Source organism: Eschrichtius robustus, chromosome 1 (assembly GCF_028021215.1).
Source record: "Eschrichtius robustus isolate mEscRob2 chromosome 1, mEscRob2.pri, whole genome shotgun sequence".
Taxonomy (NCBI): Eukaryota; Metazoa; Chordata; class Mammalia; order Artiodactyla; family Eschrichtiidae; genus Eschrichtius; species Eschrichtius robustus.
In genome coordinates this window covers 167,931,294-167,951,325 of record NC_090824.1, presented here as the reverse complement: position 1 = coordinate 167,951,325, position 20,032 = coordinate 167,931,294, and the positions used below count along the sequence as shown (strand labels likewise).

Genomic DNA, 20,032 nt, shown 5'->3' with positions numbered 1-20,032 from the left:
AGCCACCACAATGAGAAGCCCTCACACAGCAACGAAGAGTAGCCCCCGCTCACTGCAACTAGAGAAAGCCCGCGCGCAGCAACAAAGACCCAACTCAACCAAAAAAAAAAATAATAAGTAATTAATTAGAAAAATAAAATTCTTTCAACTTTGCTGTATGTTTGAAAATTTGCATGATAAAATATTGAGAAACAAAGATGACTAATTCAGAAAGAAAATGCGTATTTACAATCCAGAGGTAACCACCATTAACATTTGAGTGTATATTATTTTCTTTCAGTTTCATTTCCAAGAAGATATAATTTTATATAATTAAGATCTTACTACATAACAGATTTATTTTCACATTTTTCACTCAGTATTGCACCACAGTTTTCTTTTGTCGTAAAAAGTCTTCAGTGTGTAATTTTATAATTAAGGTACAATTTACATAGCTAACATTCACACATTCTAGCACACAGTTCTGTGAGTTTTGACAAATGCATAGAGGCATGCAACCACCACTCCAGTCAAGATGTGGAATAGTTCCATCATCCAGGAAAATTTCTCTGTGCCGCTTTGCCAGCACCTTGCCTCACATCCAGCCCCGGGCAGCTACGGATCTGTTTTTCAGAATATTGTTAAGATGGGACCATATAATAGGTAGCCTTTGAGTCTGGCTTCTTTCACTCAAGCACAATACATTTGAGATTCATCCATGTCATTTACAAGTACTGGTAATTTGTTCCTTTTTGTTGATGAGTAGTATTCCATTGTAAGGATGTACATTAATATAATTTTAATGTTTGTAAGAAATCATCGTATATGGTAACCTGTTTTATTTATGCATTCTCCTAATATTTGGATATTTAAGATGTTTTATTTTTTCACTATTATAAATGCCATTGTAATGAACATCATTTTTTTTATAATTGTAACTATTTTTTAAAAAATTTTTATTGGAGTATAGTTGATTTACAATGTTGGGTTAGTTTCAGGTGTACAGCAAAGTGAATCAGTTGTACATATACATAATGAACATCTTTATGCAAAATCATAGTCAACAATTTCTTTAGGTAGATTACTGGGAAGCGAATTACAAAGTATATTATAAATATTTTTAAAGCACTTATGACATTTTTTAAACATTAAAAAGTTTTTCCTTGCATTTCTTTATGTGGTTCATAACCAGCTTGACTTAAAACTCCACTCGTGTTTATAATCCTTTCTCCCCCGCTTCTCTGTTTCAATATTGTCACCCCGTAGAACTGATTCGAAGTTTCAGTGTCATCAGCGAGGCTTTGAAATTCTAAATCATGGAGACCAATCAGGAAACTTCCCTCGTCTTGGTGAAGATCTTGGAGGAACTGGACAGCAAGCAAAATACCGTTTCCTACCAGGACCTGTGCAAATCCCTGTGTGCCCGTTTTGATCTGTCCCAGCTCTCCAAACTGAGAAGCGTGCTCTTCTACACGGCTTGTCTCGATCCCAATTTTCCAGCCACGTTATTCAAAGACAAGATGAAATGCACCGTGAACAACCAGCAATCGAAGAAAATCATGGTGGCGGCAGATATCGTGACGATCTTCAACCTCATCCAAATGAACGGGGCTACGGCCAAGGAGAAGCTCCCCAGTGGCCGGCAGAAGATGCGCAAGAAGGAGGCGTCCTTTGACTCGGGCCGCTCGGACACGGAGCTCTGCACCGCGGCCGAGTGTGAGTCCCTCAGCTGCGAGCTGAGTGACCAGCCTTTCAGCCGGGGCTACCCCACCCGCCAGTCTTCCAAGTGCCGCAAGATGGATTGCAAGGACTGCCCGCAGTTTGTACCTGCCTCCGAGCCCAACTTCCTGCTGGGGGTCAGCAAAGATGTGAAGAACCGGGCGGCTTCCCTGGACAGGCTGCAGGCTCTGGCCCCGTACTCGGTGGCCAGCCCTCAGCCCTGCGAGATGCAGAGAACCTACTTCCCCATGAACATCGAGAGCGAGTCCATGTCCGATCAGGACTCCCTGCCCCTCACCCAGGGCATCAAGGAGACTTTCATTTCTAACGAGGAGCCCTTCGTGGTCCAGTCCTGCGTCCAGAAAAGGAACATCTTCAAAGAGGACTTTCACAACCTGATGACTGTGTCCCCCGGGTTGGCCAGCCCCGCTAACAAGGCTGAGGGCGAGCACGGGAAACCCCAGGGCCGAAAGGAGTCCCACAAGACACCCTTCCCCAATCACAGCTTTGAGATGCCCTACAACAGCCAGTACCTGAATCCCGAGTACTCCCCTGTTCCTGACAAAAGGCGGGCAAAGCACGAAAGCTTAGATGACCTTCAAACCTCCACGTATTTTGGACCCACTCCAGTGATGGGGACCCAGGAGGCCAGGCGCTGTCCGGGGAGGCCGGGCAAGCAGACCCCCTGGCCGGCCAAAAGCTGGAGCCTAAACACCGAAGAAGTTCCTGACTTTGAACGGTCCTTTTTCAATAGAAATCCCTCCGAGGAGAAGCTCCGCTATCCAAATCCCAGCAGCCAGACCCCCAACTTCCCAACCCCGGACAGGCGCCCAGCTTACCTCATGCCGCAGGAGCAACAGCCAATTCTCCCCGTCGGCTACGCGGCCAAGCCAAACGGGCTCAAATCTAAAGAGATCTCGTCCCCCATTGACCTGGAGAAGCATGAACCGGTCAAAAAGTTTAAAGACAAGAGCATTAGCTGCACCAGCAGGCAGCTCAGCTCAGACACCAGTAGCGTGGGCACCCAGACCGAGCAGCACGTCCTGGAGCCCAAGAAATGCAAAGACTTGTGTGCCTCTGGGCAGGGCAAGTACAGTGACAGGCACGCCATGAAGCAGTCAGATGACGACTCGGAAGTTGTCAGTGATGACATCAGTGACATTTTCCGATTTCTTGACGACATGAGCATCAGTGGCTCGACGGGAGTGGTACAGTCATCCTGCTACAACAGCACAGGATCTTTGTCTCAGCTTCACAAGTCGGACTGTGACAGTTCACCAGAGCACAACCTAACCAAAATCGCCAACGGGCTCCCCAGCAGCAAAGGAGAAAAGGGCAACCGGCCTGAAAACAGTCACCACTCGGAAGAGGAGTTGAAGACCAGCGTGTGCAAACTGGTCCTCAGGATCGGTGAAATTGAACGGAAGCTCGAATCGCTGTCGGGTGTCCGCGAGGAGATCTCCCAGGTCCTGGGCAAGCTCAATAGACTGGATGAGAAGATACAGCAGCCCGAGAAGGTGAGTGTGCAGATAGATCTGAATTCCTTGACCAGCGAGGCTCCATCCGATGAGAGCGCCTCTCCCCGGATGTTCCGTGCACACAATGGCTCCCACGGGCCCAAACTGGAGAACTCGGCCGACTGGTGCTGCTCAGACGCCAGCGGAAGCAACAGCGAAAGCCTTCGTGTCAAGGCGTTAAAAAAAAGCCTCTTCACCAGGCCATCCTCCAGGTCCCTGACGGAGGAGAACAGCGCCACAGAATCCAAAATCGCCAGCATCTCCAATTCGCCCAGGGACTGGCGCACCATCACTTACACCAGCCGCGTGGGCGTTGGAGAGGAGGATGTCAAAGACAGAGGCCCTGGGGAGAGTAAGGACTGGCATCGAAAATCTAAAGAGGTAATAATGCACGTGTAAGCTCGCGTAACTAGGCAGCAGCCTTACTATAGCCCTGGTCTGTTTCCAAGCCTGGAAGCTTACATTACACGAAAGAGAGGTCTGCCCTTCTTGTGCTCGTAATCCTTCCAGACTTTCCACGTTAGAGCAGAGAGGACAGCATAGCCTGGTGGTTGGTCCCACCAAATTGTCCGTCAGCCCGGAGGAGCACACGCTGCTGTGTTGCCGATGGGAGAAAGCATGGCTCAGATATTGGACTGGTGGTTCGAGACCTGATTTTCATAGAATGGGGAACATGGCAGAGCAGACAAGCATCACCAAGGATTTCTTCCTGTCCTTTCTGAAAGGGCAGGATGCAGGCAAAGAAAAGGAGGGAAATGACTTAAAAGCGAGCTAGCTCCTATGGCCCTTTCACGTACTGTGTGGCATGCGTGGTGTTCCTTTTTAAAAGTTTGAGTTTTTTTCATTTTAAGATCAATAGATGATTCGTAAGAAAAGAAGATAAATTAAGGGAATTATTCACAGTTCCACTGCCCAAGGATGGCAACTCTTAATATGATGTCTTTCTTTGCTTTTGAGGTTTTTTCCTACACAGTTTTACGGGAACTTGAGCGTTTTTGCACCTTTATAGTCAACATCTTTCTGTCAGTGCTGGAGTGAGCACATACACACATACTCACATTCTTTCTTCTTCCCGTCCCCTGCAGTAAGGATGATTTGTTTCAGCGGTACTTGTGGCTGTTCTTCTTCCTTCTAAGTAGGTTACATTGAACCCTTTCTGGCCAAAGTGATGCCATTCCAATGTGTTGCTCATCTCAATTCCCTTCCCTGATTCCAAAGGTCCGTGGACAGACGGACCAGTCACCAGAGAGGGAGTGAAGAGGTGTGGCTGCAGACATTGAATACAGAGCAGGAGGCGGAGTCCCTCGAATGCCAAGAAGGGCAAGATTAGAAAATGGAGCCCTAAGGAAGTTTTCAGGGTCCAAAGCAGGGAAAGAGAGTAAAATAAGAAGTGATTTTCTTCTGATCCCAGAGGAACCTCTGGTACCTGTGCTGGCCACCGTTCTCTTCGGTAGCCACTTGCAACGCGTGGTGTTGGACAGAAATCAGAGTATATTATGTGCTGACACTCCGACAAGGTGCCCAGCTACGGGTCTTCTCCTCTGGCACTGCTGTCGTGTCAATTAGCTGCCAGAGTCTGGCCAGGTTCCTGGAGCCCTGGGTCTTAGGTAGCATTGAAAATGGCCATTTAGAGCACTCCAGTGGTTTGGCACTTCTGTAGATACATCAAGTTAAACTGAACTAGCCATGCGTCCAACCTATAAAATGTCAGAGCCCCCAGAAACCAACAGAAATAAGCTTGAGAGAGATCCCTTGAAATGCACAGCTCAAAGTTGCTAGTGTTTGGGGTGAGCGGTCTTCATTTGGCCTCCTTCTGTGACCTCATTTCTCCCTCCCGACGTGTGGCTCTCACCGTCCCTGAGCTGATGCCTGCCATGGTGGTGACCACCCCTGGGGCCCTTCTGAACTTTGCTCCCAAATCTCAAACTGCTGAAGGCCAGCTCCCCCAGATGTCTGCCGTGGGCTGAAATCTACAGGTCCCAGCTAGATTTTCTGTTCCTTCAAAGCCAGGCTTCCCTCTCCCTGTACCCATTCTGGGGTCGCCATTCTAGCCATTCCCCAAAGTGAAGGGGTGTCTCTCATCTCTGACTTCCCTCTTCGGCTCTCTCACATCCAGTTGGGCTACTCGACCCTGTGGATTTATCTTCTGTGATGTTTCTTTCTGCTTAAATCCACCCTCCCTCCCCCAGGTCTAGGCTCCTACCACCTCCCAGCTGGGATTTGGGGGCACATGTGTAACTGGTTTCTCTCGCTCATCACCCCCCCACCTCTGCCGCCACTTCCATCTCATCCCATCCACCACTGCTCTGCTCCCTTTCCTAAAGCTCCACTCTGGGGTGTGCAGTGCCTCCTGTTCCCAACTCCTCCTTGGCTTCCCTTTGCTCAGCAAAAAGTTTCAAGCCACTCAGCCTGGCCACTCAAACCCTGGGCATGTCATGTCCTTCTCCCCAACAGGAGGGCTCCAGTTCACCCGGACTGGGCCCTTCTCCACCTTGATACGTCTACCTGGTTGTCCTCAAAAATGCCACCCTCATTCACTCAGTCACTCATTCAGCAAGTACTGATGAAGCATCTAGGATGGCCAGGCCCCATCCCACTGTCGAACCTTTACTCACGTGATTTCTCCATCAAGAGTTTCCTGTCCAGGGACTTCCTTGGCAGTCCAATGGTTAAGACTTCACCTTCCAATGCAGGGGGTGTGGGTTTGATCCCTGGTCGGGGAGCTAAGATCACACATGCCTCGTGGCCAAAAAATCAAAACATAAAACAGAAGCAATATTATAACAAATTCAATAAAGAGTTTAAAAATGGTCCACATCAAAAAAAAAAAAGTGTCCTGTCCACCTCCTCAGTGCTGACCTAGACCCAGTTCCTGTCAAGGCCTCTTAATTCATAAGCCTCTGAAAGCCTCCCAAGATTATTGCTGGTCTCTGATCTCCTGCCTTTCATCCTCTTTGTTCAGACAGAGTAGATACCAACCTTTATTTTAAAAGTATCTTAGGTATACACACCGACTGCCATGTTAGAATGCAAAGGCCTCCATGGTAGGAGCAGGGAGGCAAGCGTGGGCAGCGGGTAACTTTCCGTCTCAGAAGCGAAAACAAATTCAAATCCTGGCTCTGCCACTTCCTGGCTGTGTGACATTGGGCCAGTTCCTTAACCTCTCTGAGTTGCCACATCCACAGCGGGGATTATAATGTTATAGCCTTGCCGATGTTTTCGAGAAGCTGAAATAGGATATCACGTGTTCAGCCCCGAGCACAGCAGGAGACACACACAGTCAGCCCTCAATTAATTGTAGTTATGATGCCTTGCTGTTATTATTGGCACCTGCTCTGCCCCCAGCTCGGCACGGGCCCTGCATGCCGTGGGAGCCCTCTGAGTGTTCGGTAGCGGTGATGAGTAGAATGAATAAAATCAGTGACACCTTTTAGAAGATACTTGGGTTTGATGAGCTAGAAAATAAGAGGACACCTCACTTTCTTATTTGGATTTGGCCAAGTTTATCCTGCTTTCCTTGTATCAGCATCAGCGGTCTTAATGGTTTGGAAGGGCTCAGAGTTACACTGTATTTGAGCAAGAGCCGATGGGTCCAGTTTGCTGGTAGCTGGGAGTGTGCTCCTGGTCCCCGTGCACGTGTAGGATACACACACTCCCACTCACACACGTTGTCTCATCAGGTGCTCACACATAAACGCTCCCTGTCCTGACACCCGAACCCTTTCTCCTCCTCTTGCTTTTCCACACTGTCCCTCACTCGTGTTCTTATTTTTCCTTCTTCTTTGTCTGTTGCTCACACCCACAGCTCTTTGGCTCTTTGTTTCATGTGCACGACTCCATGGTGTTGGGATCCGTCCCTTTAACAAAGATGGGAGTGCCTTCTCCTTGGTGGTATGATTTTGCTGAGCGGGCGACTAAAAGGTGTTCACTACAGTCCCCTGCCTTCGGGGAACTCAGTCCAGCGGAGGAGGCGGACAGACAGACAGGCAGTTACGGTTCAGTGGGACAGTGCTGGCCGCGGGCTCCGTACGCAGTCTGAAGGGGTCACGTAGATGGGCGCTGACCCGGTCTTGGTCAGGGAGCACTTCTGGAGGGAGTGACATCTATGTGGAGATCTGAGGGCCTCAAGTTAGAAGTAGAAAGCACCAGAAGACTCTAGTTATAACAGGGTTCGTGGAGAACGGAGCCCCCTGGTTCGGGTGGAACTCAAGGACTGACAACATACGTGATGCCAGCTGTGCTGGGCACCTTCCTGCCTCCAAACTGTGGTCCAGACGGTTCCCTTGTCCTGAAGGCCACGCAGAGGTCTCTGAAGATCACTAGAGGCTCCCACCACGTGCTTTCTGGCTTGGCTTCTTCCATCCAGAGAAGCAGTGTGGCATCAGTGGTTTCAGCCAGCTCCTAGGGGGAAGGACCCCATATCTTTTACTCCTCAGTACCAGGTAGAAATTGGTAAGAGAAAGAGGAGGCAGTGACTTCCCTGGCAGTCCAGTGGTTTAAGACTCTGCACTTCCATTACAGGGGACGCAGGTTCGGTCCCTGGTCGGAGAACTAAGATCCCGCATGCCACGTGGTGCGGCAAAAAAAAGAAAAGAAAAAGAGAGGGAAGTACTATGCAGTGGTTAAGCAGAGCTTCTCTGAAGCCAGATGATAGATTTAAATGCCAGCTCCTCCCGTTAGCAGCTGTGCACCCTGGGGTAAATTACTGAGTCTTTCTGGGCTCCATTTCCTTACCTGAACAATGCGTGTTAATAATAGTAGTCATGGTATGAGGGTAAGATAAAATCATCTCTTCCTGGCATAGAAATGTTGGGTCATTTGAGTATTATCAATATCATAAGCTTTTCCTAGTAAATTTCCCCCAGTCCAAGATATTCCTTCTATTTGCTCGTGAATAACTGCATGTTGCTACCCGGGCAGAGCCCAGTGATGGAAAGCTGGTGTCTGCCCACTGGCACTGTGGGCTCTCTGATGGCATCTGTGTCTCTCTCTGGACTCCTCTGTGCCCCTCTGCAGGCAGACAGGCAGTATGACATGCCCCCGCAGCACCGACTGCCCAAGCAGCCCAAAGACGGCTTCCTGGTGGAGCAGGTGTTCAGCCCTCACCCCTACCCCGCCTCCCTCAAGGCCCACATGAAGAACAACCCTCTGTACACAGACATGCGGCTGACGGAGTTGGCGGAGGTGAAGCGGGGCCAGCCCTCCTGGACCATCGAGGAGTATTCTCGCAACGCGGGCGAGAAGGGCAAGCTGACAGCCCTGGACCTGCAGGTGAGCCTCTCACTGCCCCGGGTGGGGGGAGCCCAGCCACACCCTGGTGGATGCAGGAATGGATAGCGGATGCCCTAACCGACCCGCTCCCTCACCTTCAGCTCCCTGGGTCCCCACCATGGAATTCTGAACCTGCATACATCGTAGAGCAGAGATTTTTCACAAGGGGATTGATATTTTGCTTATTGCTTTGTAAACATGTAGCAGTGGGAATGCTTGATCGATTGATTGATTGACTTTGGCCATCCGATTTGCTAACGATGCGTTTAAGACTCCATACCAAGTGCAGATTCTCGTATTTGCTCACAAGACCTCAGCCCAACTGTTTAATGAAACACAAGCTGATTTCTCCTTCCACATGTAGCACGTGGGATAAAAGCATATTTGTGGGAGCCGAGCTATGGATTATGTTTCCATACGGAGCAGTCCCAGGTAAGCGCCATCCCCGGAAGCTCTGTGAATACAGTTGTGGCTGGAGGGCATGTTTTCTGTTCAACCACAGGCAGGGCTGGGTTTTGGCCACTTTCATTGTGCTGGGCAGTTCCACCTGGTTCCATCCACACTGCGTCTTATCTGTGTGTCCGCATCACCTCGGGAGCACAGGAAGTACCCTGTCCCCACCTGCCAGCTAGCTTTGTGGGCAGCGAGGCTGTCATCCCAACGCCACCACTCACGTACGGGTCCCAGCAGGTCCACACCACTTAAAGGGCAGTTGGAGAGATGCCAGTTGGGGGGGGGGGTGGTATGGCTAGGTCTCCCCTGAAATGGCCTCTCTCTAAAGCCAAGAGGGCTGCAGGAGGTGCAGTGCAGTGGCGAGAAAAGAAATGTGTTTTCCCGCAGTGTGGGTTCTAAGCCAGGGTTCCTTTGCTGTGTGGCCTGGAATGTTCACCTGTTTGAGCTTTGGTTCCCTCACCTGTTAAATGTCCATAATAATATCTAACTTTCAGAGTCACTGTCAGAAATGAAAATAATGTATTTAAAGTACCTGGCATTAAGAAGGCACCGAAAAGGCATTTTGGCGCTGATGAAATGATGCTGAAATCGATCAACTCTGTACAGGGCTTTTTATCACGGTCTCTCGCTCAAGGCACAGTGGCCTGCAGGCGGGAGTGATGTTGTTCATCTCAAGTTTATAAATGAGGAAATCGAGGCCCTGAGAAGCACAAGAACTTGCTGCAGGTCTGACAAGTCTAAATTCATACTGGACTATCCGGCAATAAGACTCCTGCACTTCCTCCTATGTTGCCTTTCCACCATGTCATTTTTCTGTTGATGACAGTATAGTGGAGCTTCACATCACACAAATGACTGCAGTGACATTTGTTTATGTTGGGCCCTAAATGACAGCAATTATGGGAAGGGACATCTCTGGCCAGATCTTGAGAGTCAAGTGGGTGGTGATATCAGGACCACCCCAGAGGTACTCCTGGCCCCTGTCACCTCCTGCATGTTTTGTCCCCATGCCAGCTGCATGCCACTTGACCCTTCAGGCCACGTCCTCTCCTGTCACCATCCTGCTGGCAAGCAGTCTAGATAGGATTTGCTTCTCCTGCAGGAGGGTCCCACTGCTCTGCTGTGGCTACCACACTGCAACCTGTGGGTATTAGGTTGCCACGAGCTGCAGGCGAGTCAGAAAAGGCCCAGAGGTGTGAATGGCTCACCTGGTGGAATAATCAATGTTTCACCAGTATCATGGGATGACCTTGACAGGAGCAGATTAATTGAATGAGTCATAGACTGAGAAACATCTTTTTAAAGTTTGGGAGGCAGAGTCTGGGAGATTTCGCTCCTACAGATACATGCAATTTTAAAGTGCCAATGTTCAGGAGCGTAAAGGCAAAATTATAAAAAATAAAAGATCTTTAGATTAGAGAGCTTTAGGTGACATCACTTAAAAATGCAAAGGATAGTGTATCTAGATACACTCTCACAAAAAAATATAAGACAGGAAAGAGTTTGATAGCCTTTCGAGGGTGTTTGCAGCAAAGCAGAACAGGTATCAGGAACTCGATGAAGGCAGAAAGGCACCACCTTACTTGTTTTCATCGCTTTGCAGAGACCCAGGTACTGTCTTAGGGCAGCTTCCACATCTGGACCATCTTCTTGGGGCCCCATGGCGTCAAGATGTAAATTTGCCATCAATGGCCACTTGAGGGTGCAACAAAGGTACAGGTCCCGTTTCCATTTCCAGTGTTCAGCAGGCGTAATTAACAACCGAGGATACCCCCTGTGTCCCACTGGGTGTCGTGAGAGCTTGTGGTTATTGGAAAAAGTAATTAAAAATAATTTACTTCACAGGATGAATCCCAGCCCCTAAAGCATATCTACCTATGAAAGGAAGCCAGTTTCCTTCTGTCTGAGCTGGAGGGAACAAGACAAAATCTGATGTGTTGTTTACACACTGTTTATCTCCTTGGCCCGCCTCGGGAATATTGGGAAGAAGAGGTGGTGTTTCAGCCTCCCTGGTCAGAGCCTGTCTCCAAAGTGCCAAAGCAGGGAGAGCTGCTCCTTCAGCCTTCCACCCAAACCAGCCCACCCCTGCAGACCAGTCCCCAGCTTAATATGCCCACCTTGGCTCCCTCTCTCCCCTCTAGGGTACCCGTTAAATTGCTGAAGAGCTTTCATGTCCAGGGAAACAGACCGATCCCAAGTGCCCATGGAGGACAGAGCTGTGCTGGGGAAAGAGCTGCAGCCCAAGCATAAGGACACTTGTCCTAACAGCCGGAGCTGGGCAGTAGCAGAAGTGCCCTGGGCAACTCAGGGAGACCGTGGCTCCTGGGACTTAGCAGAGGTGCTGGAGTAGGAGTTTCTTGCAAAGTCTGAACAGACAATCCTGCATTTTAAGGAACTTTCCATCATGGAGCATGTCCTGTTTCTCATGGTGTGGGTTCTAGCAATGGCCAGCATCGCCTACCACCCCTCCCCGCCTTTCCAGATAACATGAATAATTGGAAAAGTCTTTGAACATTGTGCCTCCGTGAGGAAGGGGACCTGGGAGGATTTCAGGGACCCCGAAGTCCCATTCTCTTTTCATTATGCAACGTTGTACAGAATATTCTAGAATATTGGCAAACTCTTCTCTAAAGGGCCAGAGAGTAACTACTTTAAGACTTTGCAGGCCTTACAGTCTCCATCACAAGTGCTCAACTCTGCCAATAATTGTCTCAAGCAGCCATGGGCAACTTGTAAATGACTGGATACGGCTGTGTTTCGACAAAATGTTATTTTGGGACACGGAGATTTGATTTCATATGATTTTCACATACCACTGACTATTGTTTTCCTTTTATTCTTTTTTCAATGATTTAAAAATGTGAGAACCGTTCTTAACTGGTAGGCTGTACAAAGGCAGGTGTTGGGCTGTATCTGGCCCATGGGCTGGAGTCTGCTGGCCCCTGTACTGGAAGGCCATTAGAAACAGGAGAGCAGGGACTTCCCTGGCGGTCCAGTGGGTAAGACTCCGTGCTCCCAACGCAGGGGGCCCGGGTTCTATCCCTGGTCAGGGAACTAAGATCCTGCGTGCCGCATGGCCAAAAAACAAAACAAAACAAAAACAAAGCAGGAGAGCAATAAAGCAGCCAGAGGAGTCCACGGAATGCGGGTCGTCAGCATCCCAGCAGGAAGCGGAAGGAGGGGACTCTTGGTGGCGGTGTAGGCAGGGTTTAAAGCCCATGAAGCGCCCAGGGACCAGCATGAGTGAGACGCTGTTGCTGCCCTTGGATCTGAAGGCCAAGGAAAGGGCGCTGTTTCTGAAACCCACCGAGACCCACAGCTGTGAGAGCAGGTACCTGATAGAACTGTAGCCCATCGGGGAGGGGGCAGGGGGAGCTGTACCCCACTGACTGAATCCACCTGGGATGTGTTCGTATCGGCCGGTCTCCTGGGGGCACAGAGCAAGGCAGAAAAGAACAGAGAATGGTTCTGAAAGGAGAGGTGGAGAATGACTAATACGGGTTAGAATAATCAATATTCCAATAACACAGTACAACCGAGCTGGGTTTTTTTTTAACTTTTGGAAGCATTTGTTTTGTAATCCTGTGTGTGTGTGTGTGTGTGTGTGTGTGTGTGTGTGTGTGTGTGATTTGTAACATGCCCATCTTTATGAACATTAAACAATCTGAGAAAATCTTCAAACTGGATATTTTGCTTGTGTTTCAAAGATTTAGGCGACCTCACTTGGAATTGCAATGTGTTGCTGCTTTTATGTGACAGTCACATTATTAAATGTTTGCCGTAAAATGAGAACACTGCCTTTCTTTATGGAAATAGATTCTAGCCATCCACGGGGAATGGGATTCCTGGGTGATACAGGTTAAATGTAATATTTCTCCTGCAGACAGACATTAATCTCAGGGAGGCTGGGAGACAAATGTCAGTGGGTGGGGGTCTCTCCCACTGGGGACCCTGCACCTGGCATGGGGGTGGCCTGCCACTGGTCTGTAGACCTGGCCTGTGAGCAGTGGCCTGACAGATGTTTGAAATGGAAATATTTTATGTTTTGTTTGAACTGCTTATCTGGGAGGTGCCTTTGATTTTTCAGTAGAGGCTTTACTGAAGAACTCGGAACCAAATCAGAGTAATACAATAGCCTTGCCTTAAACAGCTCTGTTCTTAGGGACCGTTAGTGGAGAATATTTTTCAGTGACTTTCCCTGCTTCCCATGCAGCAGGGCCAGCTTGTTCTTGGCCGTACGCCCTTGAGGCGTAGAGTCTTGTTTGTCTCGGCCCTATTTTGCTTGCTCCCAGGAAATCGCTGGGTTTTCCTGTGTCAAGACCATTGTGACCTGTTTTTTTAAAATATTTATTTATTTATTTATTTGGTTGCACTGAGTGTTAGTTGTAGCAGGCGGGCTCCTTAGTTGTAACACATGGGCTCCTTAGTTGCAGCACATGGGCTCCTTAGTTGTGGCACACAAACTCTTAGTTGTGGCATGCATATGGGATCTAGTTCCCTGACCAGGGATCGAACCTAGGCCCCCTGCAGTGGAAGCACAGAATCTTATCCACTGCGCCACCAGGGAAGTCCCCCATCATGACCTTTGTAGTAGGAGAGGGGCAGGTACAATCTGGGATGTGCGGGAGCCCGAGTCCTTGGTGGTCCACCTCAGGGGGGGCTGGTGGGCAGCGTTGGACTCCTCGGTCATCTCCCCAGCAAGCTGCAGACAGCTCTGAGATGCTTCAGGGGTGATGATTGTCAGAACGTCTTGAACCTGTTGCACATATTCACCATATTTCTAACATCTTCTCTTCACTTTTAGACTCAAGAATCTTTAAACCCAAACAACTTAGAATACTGGATGGAAGATATTTATACTCCAGGCTACGACTCATTACTAAAAAGGAAAGAAGCCGAGTTCAGACGAGCCAAGGTCTGCAAGATTGCTGCTCTGATCGCTGCAGCCACGTGCACAGTCATTCTGGTCATCGTCGTGCCCATCTGCACAATGAAATCATGAGCCGCTGGACATGCAATGTTGCCTGCGGCTCATGACCACCGACGTCTCCCTCTGTAGTTTAAAATCACGTGCCAGTGGGGCCACAGTTTGTTGAAATAGAAATCACGGAGGCTTTTCTGCAAATGCTAACAATGGTCTTCAGAAAGTATACATTCTAGAGACATATCTACCTACCTATTAGCTTTGACTTAATTACATGGATGAATTTTAAGAAGTGCAATATCTTTTCCTACCAAAAGAATGTAATGGACTACCAGTAGATACAAACTGAATTCCAAGCAAAAAAAAGAGGAAGTTTAATTGGTTGGATTCTTTCCATTTTGATGAAATTTCACGGCGGGAAATATGTGATAGAGGAGATGGTTAATCCATGCCTGTTTTAGGGAAGCTAAGGGAGATAGCGAGATAAGAATTAAAAAAAAAGCATGGATTCTCTTTCCCTTAATGTTCTTAGATCATCGCAGGCAAAGAAACAGGGTATGTATCCATAAAGGGGGTTACTTCTCCGCTGACTTTTATCAAGGGCTACCGGCTTTTCATTCTTGCCCTTCTGTCATCATTACGATCTTCATTGCAGATCTTCATGGAAACGTTCTGGACCTTCTTCCTGGTGCCCAGGGTAGGAAGGTGCTGGACTGCCAAATCAGGCGTGGCATGAAGTGTGCTCTCTGCTTAATAGGCCAAGGTATTCAGGCCAGGAGACCTTCCTGTACCCACCTCAAGGTGTGGGAGAGTTGCTTGCTAATGACGTACGATCAATATCTGAAAGTCATGGCATCCCAAAGGACCTCCCATTCTTGCTTTGGTGTGTGGTTCCTCTCCTTAATCTTCTGTCTCCTGGTGGTACCCGTTGCTCTGCTTCTCACACATGAGTTGGAGAATTTGGAACTTGTCCTTGTGCCTTGAAGAGTAGAGACAATGGCTGAACTTTGACATTCTAACTATAAACCATGGTTTCCATGCACCACTAATACCAGCCATTTCCAATGGCTTTAAAAATTTTTTGAAAGCTTGTCAATAATATGATAAAGGCTGTGAGGTATTCTCAACTACCCCAACACCTACTCCAGAGTTCTGAATACTTGTCAGCTGTGCAAAAAAAAAAAGATCTATTTAACCGTTTATCTATCTATCTATCTATCTATCTATCTATCTATCTATCTATCTATCTATCTATAATGTCTATCTAAATACCTAAGTTTGGTTTATTGTCATCTCTGTAAAATAACTTGAGAGCAAGGTTTCTCCAGTGTAAGGAAGCCGTTGTAATTTCATTAGAATTTGATCTCAGTTTCCACCTGTTGAATGGTGCTTTGACATAATTGGACGGAAAGAATCCTTTTCGGCATTTGATCCTAATGTCTTGTTACAGGTTAAAGAAAAACGATTGATAGAAACTAGCTACCTTAATTCTTCTGAGAACAAGGTGGATTATAAATAAATACTGGTAGTAAGAATCATCACTCTGGATGATATAATACACTCCTGAAAGAGAGGTTTGGGAAGCATCTCAGATTTTAAAGCAATAGGCGTTCAGCATCCATCCTAAAAACTTCCAAATAATGCTTAGCTTGCTGGGTCTAATCCTATTGTTCACTGTAAAGGGTAGTCAGAACATTTCATGTTGTTAATAAATAAGGGATGGATGCTTTCATCTGTAGTGAACCTTCATCTTTAGAGGTCTTCATGTCATCTATTTCTAGTCTCATGTTTATGTACAGATTTTCAGCTAGGTGACTGCAATTTAAGCCTTAGTATGGAAAACTGAGGATTTATAATTGAAAATGAAAAGAAATATATATTACTGTCTACTGTCAGAATTTTAGTCTTTTGGTGCTCTGTTTTGGGTTGGGCACATTCAATAAGGTTGTTTCTTTCACCCCAAAAGGGATTCTAGGTTAATACCCTCGGCAGTTGGGTGTTGCCATCCCCGCTCTCCTCCCAACCAGTACGGCTCTAGAACACATCCCATTCCTGCCACCCTCACCTTTATCACAGGTTAAGCCACGAGAGCAGCAGAGATAGGTAGTTCCCAATCTCTTGCTCTATGATTGGCAGAGAAGTGGAGATGCAGTTACCCAGGATAAGAAAAATTTGTCAAATCCCATTCAGACTCCTTCATTTGCCAGGTAGGATCATGGTGGATGGACCAAACCACTATTGCCACTGCCCTTGGGTGAATCTATTCCTAATGGGCCCTGTTGGGGCCACGTGCCTGGCTCCGTAGGGAGGGCATGACTCTAAGCCCCACCCCACGCATAGAAGAGAAGGGACTCTGTAGAATTTTCTTCTACTCTTTTCATATCTGGGGAGGTTGTCTAAGAAATTTAGTCTTGCTCTAAGTCCAGTGTAGCTTTAAAATTCAGCTCAGCATCATTGCCACGTAATGGAAACATCCAGACCTGATAATACCCCTGGGAAACCACACAGTGGTGGCCCAAAGGCAAGGTGGTTTCCTCTGGAAAGGGATTATCCACGGCTTGAATCCTGATGGATGCTTGGGGTCTTGGAAGCTAGATAAGGTGAAGTTCACAGTTGGGTCCTTTCTCTCCATTGATCCCAAGCTTGTTATACCTTCTTTCCCTGGACCCCAGACTCACTCCAGCTCCTCCATCCTATTTGCAGAAAGGGTCAAGACCAGAGTCTGGCCGGGAGGGAAGCATCTACCCATCCCTCTAAAACCTGCCTCTAATCTCCTGCTGCTGTGAGCTCCCTGGAGGTGACACAGGGACTGGCCTGACTTCTGTAGTGGGCACCGGCTTCTACCACGCTCTCTGGCATTTTCACATGACGTATGATTTCTTGTGCCGAAACCGAAAATCACTACACTATCAAAATTCACTTCATTTCTCTTGCATTTAAAAAAATGAACAATCAGATGTAGTTAAGGGATTGTTTTGAAATTAGATCTCTTTAGCCAATGATTAAAGTTGGAATCATTTCATCCTCTTTTTCAGTCTGAATTTGCTTGGAACACAGCCTTGCAGAGAAGCAAAAAAATTTCCGAGCTCACAGTTTTCAGATATTTTACACCAGTATCCTCTCCTTTAAACGGAAAATACAGTCAAGCAAATCATACTTATATCACCCATTACTAGCTGATCATAAATTGTTAGTATTTTAGGGCATGCAGCTATGTGGTTGGTATCTGCAAGGCTAGCTTGATAGATGTGCTAAAATTCACTGTTCTGAATGTGCCATAACTTCTGATATCCTTATTGGAATCAAGGCAGTGCTGTTTTTGTTTACAGTTTATCAATCTAAGAGCAATGGCACCTCATTTTTCTTAACAAAAAAAGCTCTGCCAATAGTAAATGATTCTGTTAAGTGGTATAAAAATGTGTGAATGTTGAAATTCAACATGCTTCATGTTATAACCAACCTGCAAGAATATTGTGGTCAACTGTGTGAATACCAAATCAGAGTATACTGTATATTGTACTTCGGAAATTTGTATTTAAAGGCAAAAATATTAGTAATAGTTGGTATACTTGGGGAAAAGGGTATTAAATATTTATTAAGTAACAATGAGAAATGCAACAAACTTCCTTATTTATGCCTTATGAGTAAAGGGGTGTGAAATATTAGGTGAAGTTTTATGCGCAAGACTCTAGAGGAATGGGTATCCACGAAGGCAGGGACTCGTCTTTTCTATGTTTGTTCTGAAAAGCTCTCAGCACACTCTTGGTGCTTGATCATTGTTATATAATACCAATAACTAAGCACATTTTTAGATCTTTTTTCAAATGGCTTGTGTAAAATTTGGTTAATGTATAATGGTTGGTTTGAAGCTATCATGTGAAATCTGCCTCTCCAAATATAATCGAAAATAAACTGAAAAATGATAAAATAGCATGCCGTGAGATTTTATTCTATGCATGAACTATAAGTTGTCAGTTTCACGCACAGATCATAAGCATCCAGCTTGATGCTTTTTCACAAATTGAACACATCCATGTAATCAGCACCCAGATCAAAAACCAGAACATTCAAGCACCCCAAAAACCTCCCTCAGGCCCCCTTCCAGCGAAAACCTTGCAAAGAAGAACAACTGTCCTGACTTTTAAAGGCACATGGTAGTTTTGCCTGTTTTAAAGCTTTGTGTGAATGCATTTCATGCAGTATGTACTCTTTTGTGTCACTCAACGTAATGTTGTGAAAAACATCCATGCTGTGGTGTGTGGTTGTAGTTTTCTCATTCTCATTGCACTGATTGTGAATATAGCACGATTTATTTATTCATTCCACTGTTGATGGACATTTGGGTAGCTTCCAGCTTGGGGCTATGAATATGCTTGTATGTGCATTTCTGTAATGGGTATACCTAGGAGTAAAACCGCTGGATCATGAGATGTGCTTATGTTTTGCTTTAGTAGACACTGCCAAAAAGTTTTTGAACATGGTTCTACCAACCTACAGTCCCATCAGCAGTATATATGGGAGTTCCACTTGCTCTACATCCTACTAAGCCATTGATACTGTCTGTCTCTCATTTGAGCCATTCTGCTCAGTGTGTAGGGGTAGCTCATTGTGTATTTAATTTGAGTTTTTCTGGTCACTAATAAGACTTGCTACCTTTTTGTATGTTTATTGACCATTTAGATCTCATATTTTGTGGAGTGCCTGTCCACATTTTTGCCAGTTTTATTAGGTTTTTGTCTTTTTCTTATTGATTTGTAGACATTCTCTACAAATTCTGGAAATGAGTTATTTGTCAGATATACATTATAAATATGATTTTCCATTCTGTGAGCTGCATTTTCTACTCTTTCAATGCTGTCTTTTTGATCAATGAGAGTTCTCTATTTTAACATAAAAATGTATCATTTTCTTCTTATGATTGGCAATTTGAGTCCTGTTTGAGAAATCTATACAGACTCCAATGTCATGAAGATGCTGTATACTTTCTTTAAGGAGCTTTATTGTTTTATTTTTCATGGTTAGATCTGTACTTCTTTTTTAAAATTATTTTTTTATATTTTTAACTTTTTATTTTATATTGGAGTATAGTTGATTAATAATGTTATGTTAGTTTCAGGTGTACAGCAAAGTGATTCGGTTATACATATACATGTATCTATTCTTTTTAAAATTCTTTTTCCATTTAGGTTGTTACATAGTATTGAGCAGAGTTCCCTGTGCTCTACAGTAGGTCCTTGTTGGTTATCCATTTTAAATACAGCAGTGTGTACATGTCAATCCCACACTCCCTATCCCTTCCCCCCACCTTTCCCTACTGGTAACCATAAGTTCGTTCTCTAAGTCTGTGAGTCTGTTTCTGTTTTGTAAGTTCATTTGCATCATTTCTTTTTTAGATTCCGCATGTAAGCGATATCATACGATGTTTCTCTTTCTCTGTCTGACTTCAGAGAGAGACAATCTCTTCTCTCTTCTGTATGACAATCTCTAGGTCCATCCATGTTGCAGCAAATGGCATTATTAATAATGTACTCTTCCTGGGGGGGCTTCCCTGGAGCAGTGGTTAAGAATCCGCCTGCCAATGCAGGGGACACAGGTTCAAGCCCTGGTCTGGGAAGATCCCACATACCACGGAGCAACTAAGCCCGTGTGCCACAACTACTGAGCCTGCGCTCTGGAGCCCACGAGCCACAACTACTGAAGCCCACACGCCTAGAGCCCGTGCTGCGCAACAAGAGAAGCCACCGCAATGAGAAGCCTGCACACCACAATGAAGAGTAGCCCCTGCTCGCCGCAACTAGAGAAAGCCCCCACGCAGCAACAAAGACCCAACACAGCCAAAAATAAATAAATAAATAAATTTAAAAAAAATAATGTACTCTTTTTGGAATTGATATTTATACCTGGTATGAGGTAGGGGGTTAAGATACGTTTCTTCCCCATTTGTATATCCATTGATCGGTGCTATTTATTAGAAAGTTCATCTTTCCCCCTTTGACATTAGTCTGTTGAAAGTATATATGGTTTTCTGGACTTTTTATTCTGCTCCATTTGTCCTGTCATCTGTTCTTGTGTAAGCACAACATTGACATAATTTTTTCAACCCTGAGACGTTAGGCATTTCTCGCCATGAAGTAAGTGAATGATAGCTTACTTGGGCAGAAGCCTGAGC

The 20,032-nt window shown here is 46.2% G+C and overlaps 1 protein-coding gene across 1 annotated transcript; it reads left to right on the top strand.

Annotated features, from left to right (window-relative positions):
* The first annotated feature begins 1,295 nt into the window (after nucleotides 1–1,295).
* On the top strand, nucleotides 1,296–13,941 carry MINAR1 (membrane integral NOTCH2 associated receptor 1). The gene is made up of 3 exons (XM_068538107.1): nucleotides 1,296–3,596; nucleotides 8,232–8,486; nucleotides 13,744–13,941. The coding sequence occupies exons 1-3, from the start codon at nucleotides 1,296–1,298 to the stop codon at nucleotides 13,939–13,941; spliced, it is 2,754 nt and encodes a 917-aa protein (XP_068394208.1).
* The last annotated feature ends 6,091 nt before the right edge of the window (nucleotides 13,942–20,032 follow it).